The sequence below is a fragment of the Bombyx mori genome, chromosome 14 (assembly GCF_030269925.1).
Source record: "Bombyx mori chromosome 14, ASM3026992v2".
Classification (NCBI taxonomy): Eukaryota; Metazoa; Arthropoda; class Insecta; order Lepidoptera; family Bombycidae; genus Bombyx; species Bombyx mori.
Genome location: NC_085120.1, coordinates 1,187,156 through 1,194,027, shown reverse-complemented (window position 1 = coordinate 1,194,027; position 6,872 = coordinate 1,187,156). Strand labels below are relative to the sequence as shown.

The following is a 6,872-nucleotide window of genomic DNA, read 5'->3' as shown; positions in this document are numbered from 1 at the left end:
CTATGAAGCAACCACATCATTTATCTCATTTTTAGTTCTTTGCATTAAATCATTAGGAAATAACAAAAAATTCTCTAAGGTTGAGCATGGGTTGAGCCAGTGAGTTAACTTACGCGTCCAGGCGTAGCCATAATACTCCATAGGCTACCAGCGAATAGGACGAGATAAAAAGAAAATATGGGACACATTTATTTAATGGAAACTCCGACTCCGCTAAGGAACCACATAACATGCAATTATTTAAATTTATTTATAGTCGGAATTTTAATTCGATTCCAGATTTGACAATTTCAGTGCTGCAAAGTTATGACAAGTACTAAATAGTGACGTTGTGAAATTATTCGATATGGAAATGGAATATTTCCGGATCGATTTTTCTCGTTTATAATTTTATTCTCGTAAACTAAACATATCAGGAAATTAAATATTTCTGAACCGATTATTTAGTTTTGACGATTAATTAACGATCTGAGAGTTTTCTTTAATAATTGTGTGTGAAATAAATAAAAAAATGTGATCATGAAAGATCATGAGAAATAAAACAGATAGATGTATTATCATTATTTTACAAAATGACAGTAGCTAATGTCAAATGTGGAATCGAATTATAATTCCAGATATAAGTAGGTATATTGTTTACAGAAACAAGAATAAATGACGAATAATTCTCATTTATTCCTGTTTGCTTTATGTTTGAACTTCTAAGCAACCTATTTATTTAACTAAAACTGCTTTTACTGTTTGGCACTTTTATTATTTTCTTTATATTATTTCAAACGTTTCCTATAGGTACTATATGGTTACAGTGGTCACGGATGACGAAAATAATATAATGACAATAAATTATTTACGTCTATGACTCACGGAATTCAAAAGAAAATACTCTATACCCTGTATATACATAATAATATGTCGAGGGGTTAAAGGCGGCTTAAGCAACATTTTTTTTATTTATTGCTTAGATGGTCGGACGAGCTCACAGCCCACCTGATGTTAAGTGGTTACTGGAGCGCATGGACATCTACAACGTAAATGCGCCACCCATCTTGAGATATAAGTTCTAAGATCTCAGTATGGTTACAACGGCTGCCCCACCCTTCAAACCGAAACGCATTACTGCTTCACGGCAGAAACAGAAAGGGCGGTGGTACCTACCCGCGCGGACTCACAAGAGGTCCTACCACCAGTATATCGCTTAATACGCGACATTTATCTCTGTAACTAAAGGTGCGTTTTATTTAGTATTAGCATCAACAGTTCGATGTTTTTAATTGAACTTCAATTAAGTTTACTCCAATCAAATAACTTAAGAAGTATTTTTGTTAAGATATTTTTTTCCAAATTTTAAACTTTAAATGGCTCTTCTGTAAAATAGCAAAAATGTCGCTAAAACCAAATAGCCTTTTATCCCACGAATTATTTTTTAATTGTTTTTATTAAGTTCTAATTAACTACGTCTTAGTGTCTGTTATAACTCTGTCTTAATGTTACATATTCTGTAATATTCATGTTCGGGTAGTAGGAAATCTTTAGTCAATTCCATGAACTTTGTCAGGCCGCAGGGGTTTGCGTCGCAGCCGTTGACCTGCAACACCTGGGGCGTGGAGTCTCCTGCTTGCGGAAGGTACACCGGCTGGAAAGAATATGTTCATGGAACATGATTGTGTTGCTTGATGTTTTTTTTTTATAATATTAAATAATAAATAAATATTTACTAACAATCACGCCACGTTAACTGGTCCCGTGATAAGTTCGTAAAGAACTTGTGTTACAGGTACCAGATAACGGAAATAAATGTAAGATTTTTTATTATACACATACATATATTTAATATACATCCATAACCCTGGAAAAGACATTTATATTTACCATACAAATATCTTCCCTTGGCGGGATTCGAACCCGCGACCCCCTTGTGTAGGGGGTCGCGGGTGACCATGTCACTTACCATTACACCAGACGGCCGTCAAATGTTATCCCTCCATCCGCGCTTAAGTATAGTGTGAACATAATATGTATGTTTTTTTTTCTTTTATGCCGTTACAAAATGATTTAGGGAAAAAAATCAATCGAAGCTTGAAGAGAGCGAGCGATATCCGAAATGGGTTTTTTATTTTTTTATTGCTTAGATGGGTGGACGAGCTCACAGCCCACCTGGTATTAATTGGTTACTGGAGCCCATAGACATCTACAACGTAAATGCGCCACCCACCTTGAGATATAACTTCTATGGTATCAGTATAGTTACAACGGCTGCCCCACCCTTCAAACCGAAACGCATTTCTGCCGGGTGGTGGTACTTACCCGTGCGGACTCACAAAAGGTCCTACCACCAGTAAAAAGTTGCATCCTTCCAAACTTATATTGAAAATGTCGCTAGCGAGATTCAGACATCGGTCAAATATCTCGTCCTCTATGATAGTTGCAGCTTCGCAAGCCACTAACTTGCACTAATTCCCTCAAAAATGCTTACCAAGACGCTAAGTTCTCCTGTGACCTTCGACCGGTACAGTTCTAATGCGAAAGCAGCGCCGTACTCCGGGATGCCGTGGTTGCTGCGGACCCTGGACACCTCCATGAACGCGCCCAAGTTGAAGTCGTGCGAGGAGAATACGTGGAGACGGGGCTTGATCTCTTTACCTGATGCCGCGATCAGGGCCTGTTCTGTGAACTTGTTGAGTAGGACCCCTAAAAGAAGAAAAGAACTTGTATATTGTGTTAGTGTTTTCTTAAAATTTTTGTTTCTTTGAGTTGTAAATACACGTATAACACAATTTTTTTATTGTCCTTGTAGGCAGACGAGCATACGGCCCATCTGATGGTGAGTGGTTACCGTCGCCCATGGACTTCAGCAATGCCAGGGCCACACCTACTGAGCAAAGCTGTTGCTTACTACTAATTTTTACATATCGCGTTTAATTCATTTATTGTACAACAACTTATTTTATTTTATTTCTTTTATGTCAACAGTACACGAGTTGATCAATAGATGTGCGCACTCCCACTGAGTTTCTCGCCGGATCTTCTCAGTGGGTCGCGATTCCGAATCGGTGGTAGATCTTACGAAGTACTGCTCTTGCTATTTTTTTTATTGCTTATATTGGTGGACGAGCTCACAGCCCACCTGGTGTTAAATGGTTACTGGAGCCCATAGACATTTACAATGTAAATGCGCCACCCACCTTGAGATATAAGCTCTAAGATCTCAGTATAGTTACAACGGCTGCCCTACCCTTCAAACCGAAACGCATTACTGCTTCACGGCAGAAATAGGCAGGGCGGTGGTACCTACCCACGCGGACTCACAAGAGGTCCTACCACCAGTGCAGGGCCTACCCATCCGGACGTAGCTGGAATAGCCCCTTAGGCTACCTTCGAACAGGTAGGGGAAAAAAATATGTGAGCAGTCCAGTTGATGTTAATCTATGAACATACCTCCAGCAATTTTTTTCATTTCATTAGTTCTGAAGTACAACTTGTAGGCGAGCCTGGCTCCTTCGCTTAAGCTCTCCAGAAAGGGCTTTGCCCACTCCGGTATGTTCAAACCAAGGGCCAACTGTAGGTACAAAGATTACGGTCATTTAAAAACTTTTATATACGTATCATACAATATCCGTGGTAAGTGTGGCATAGACACAAATCTAATACAATAGAGATTTCGACCTCATGTTTCAAGCTAAGCGACGGTCTTCTGACACTACGAAACTAACCGAAATTAATCTTGCCAAACTCTATATGCTATAGGTAAACAAAATCAAAAGTAGGCACTTCAATTATTACGCATTTGTTACCTTTTACCTGTTTGGTATAGATACCAACAACGTAAATGCCGCCACCCACCTTAAGATATAAGTTCTAAGGTCCCAGTATAGTTACAACGACTGCCCCGCACTTCAAACCAAAGCGGGTTACTGCTTTACGGCAGAAATAGGCTGGGTGGTGGTACTTACTTGTGCAGGCTCTTAAAACGCCCTACCAGTAGTAAAAAGTACCACCGGCTCAAGGTCAATCGCGGTGTCTACGCCTGTCTGTTGCGCATGACTTCCGGGAATAATGTCAGGTGATCATCCAGTACAGAAATTCGGCACCATCACTAATGTGCGCTATCCGTCGTCAAGGCTTTGCTTAAAGAGTGACAGTTTTTACTGGTGGTAGGACCCCTTGTGAGTCCGCGCGGGTGGGTACCACCACCCTACCTATTTCTGCCGTGAAGCAGTAATGCGTTTCGGTTTGAAGGGTGGGGCAGCCGTTGTAACTATACTTGAGACCTTAGAACTTATATCTCAAGGTGGGTAGCGCATTTACGTTGTAGATGTCTATGGGCTCCGGTAACCACTTAACGCCAGGTGGGCTGTGAGCTCGTCCACCCAACTAAGCAATAAAAAAAAACTTTCCGAACAGCGACGTCGGATTCCTGTCCTACTGAACTTGGAAGGACCTTTGGACAACAAGTAATTCTTCCGTCCTTAAAATAAAATATCCAAACTGTGTGATTACTGAGCAATTTCTCCGTTGTCATCCCCCCAAACTTGGCTAGCCAACATCTAGTTCTACCTAACTCTCTCTCTTCGATCGGTCCCTCACTACTGAGGATCGTGTATAAGTTACCGAGCTCCTGAATAAGTCGAACAGGGCTTGCAGAAGCAGCGGGTTCTCAACAAAATTCTGGCCGGTTCTCCTCGAGAGCAACTGCATGACGTCCAGGTACGGTGCGAATTCTTGCCGAATGGATTCGTCCTTGGCGTTCCTCATCAGCTCCACAAACCTGTCGCAGTTGGAGAAGTAGCGAAGCTGTAATTAAGGAAAAAAGAAATAAATGCATGGTTGTGTGTCTTTAGAATTAGATAGAAACATTAGCCCTCTACCGAGAGGGCTGGTGGTCGTGGTGCCGACGACCGCCGGTCCGGCGTCCCGAGGGGGAGGGTGATGGGAGGGATGTGCTCCGCACTAAACGCTTCACTTTCCCCTTTGCCTTTTCATGAGTTCTGTCTCATGCGAGGTTTCGATGCTGGTTGTTGAGCGACAGGAGGTTTTAGTCGGTTCGACTCCGACATGCCCCGCTCTCCATCCCCAGTGGAGGGCGGAAGACCGGCGATTTTCTCCTGACAAAAAAAAGCCCTCTGAGTTTCTCGCCGGATCTTCTCAGTGGGTCGCGATTCCGATCCCGTGGTAGATATTACGAAGCACTGCTCTTGCTAGGGCTAGTTTGAGCCCGTGAGCTCGCCTACCCGTCCGCGTGAATCTGGAATAGTCCTTTAGGCTACCAACAAATAGGTAGGAAAAAACACTAACTAATTTTAAAAGCAAATACAATAATTCATGTTACATGATTTTTTTCAGCTTTTTTCAGCTTCAACGATATCAACTTTGAAATCACTCCCAAAACGTAATCATTAAAATCTGAAAGATTGGAAAAGTTAGATGTAATTATCTAAGCATCTACCCATCTCCATGCACTTTTGAACGAAGCCACCAAAGAACATGACCAACCTTATAATGACTTTGTGAGTCTATTCTATCTCAAAATAAATCGCCTCTAACTTATTGGTCGACCACTGAGATCATGCTCCCCTCCACGGTGTTTCCCGAGCGCTATGACATGTTCTTCTTCAAACGAGGCTTGTGGAGAGTATTAAACGGTAGGCAGCGGGTTGGCTCTGCCCCTGGCTTTGCTGACGTCTATGGGCGACGGTAACCGCTCACCATCAGGTCGGCCGTTTGCTCGAGTTCCTACAAGGATCAAAGTGGTCATTGATATGGCGTCTTCCGCAATATTTATATTATAAAATTCAACACCATTTCAAAGCTACGACGTCTGTCATCAACCGTATTTCAACGGCGTTACCATTAAGAGCGTTTTGTTTAACTACAAAAAATTAATCAAAATTTATAAAAAATTTGGAACAAATATAATAATAAATAAATATATTCTTCAGCTATTTGAATGATGTAAAATTAACTGAAGACAACAATATTATAAAAACTAATAATAGCATCGAACTGTTTATGCTAATACAGAATAAAACGCACTTTTAATTACAAAGAGAAATGTCGCGTTTTAAGCGAAATGTCACTTAATAGCCACCAAATAGCCGTCGATGATTAAAAAATAACTAGAGGTCCCGCAGTAGTCGAAATTCGATTATAATTAATTGGAATTGTAAGTTTGTACACTATTATGATTGTATTTTATACTTCTATAATCACAAATTTCGCCAAGACTACCATAGATTATACACTTAATATAAAAAATATTAACAAAGACAAAAAATATTTAAGTAATCTATTCTCAATTTGACAACAGACGTCAAGAACAAAAGTTTGACAATAAATCATAGACCTATATAGTACAATAAATAGTATACATGCGTGTGTGCGTCAAATACATGGTATGTAGTGTGTGTAATGTTTTCTTTATTGAATTAATGTATCTTTTATGCATTATTTATGCAAAAAAAATATTAGCATTGTGCACTTCTTCTCTATATTCTCTATAAGTGTGGAAAATTTCATACTGCTCCGTCCGCGCAATTTTCGTAAAAAGGGATACAAAGTTTTTGCTTCACGTATTAATATATTAAAAAATAATTAAATAAATAAATGTCGATATTACATGACAAGCAAACGGGCTGTGAGAACGATAATTCTTCCATAAAAGACAATTTTGTTTTAATATCTATATATATAAAAGAAAGTCGTGTTAATTACACTATTTATAACTTAAGAACAGCTGAGCTGATTTGGCTAAAATTTGGTAGGGAGTTAGCTTAGAACCAGGAGAAGCACATAGGATACTTTTTATCACGTTCCCGTGGGACGTGACATAAAACGTGGTATAACAAAACGCAACTGACAGCTAAACCTAATGTAGT

The 6,872-nt window shown here is 39.9% G+C and overlaps 1 protein-coding gene across 2 annotated transcripts in view; it reads right to left on the bottom strand.

Annotated features, from left to right (window-relative positions):
* Positions 1-732: 732 nt before the first annotated feature.
* LOC101745800 (prostatic acid phosphatase) overlaps positions 733-6,872 on the bottom strand; it is a 31,718-nt gene continuing 25,578 nt past the window's right edge. For both annotated transcript variants that reach the window (XM_004922761.5, XM_004922760.5), the window contains exons 5-8: positions 4,609-4,791; positions 3,436-3,556; positions 2,474-2,688; positions 733-1,633 (exon numbers count right to left, since the gene is read on the bottom strand). In XM_004922761.5, the coding sequence (XP_004922818.1) occupies positions 1,469-1,633; positions 2,474-2,688; positions 3,436-3,556; positions 4,609-4,791 (684 nt within the window). In that variant the 3' untranslated portion in view covers positions 733-1,468. The remainder of the gene's footprint in view (positions 1,634-2,473; positions 2,689-3,435; positions 3,557-4,608; positions 4,792-6,872) is intronic.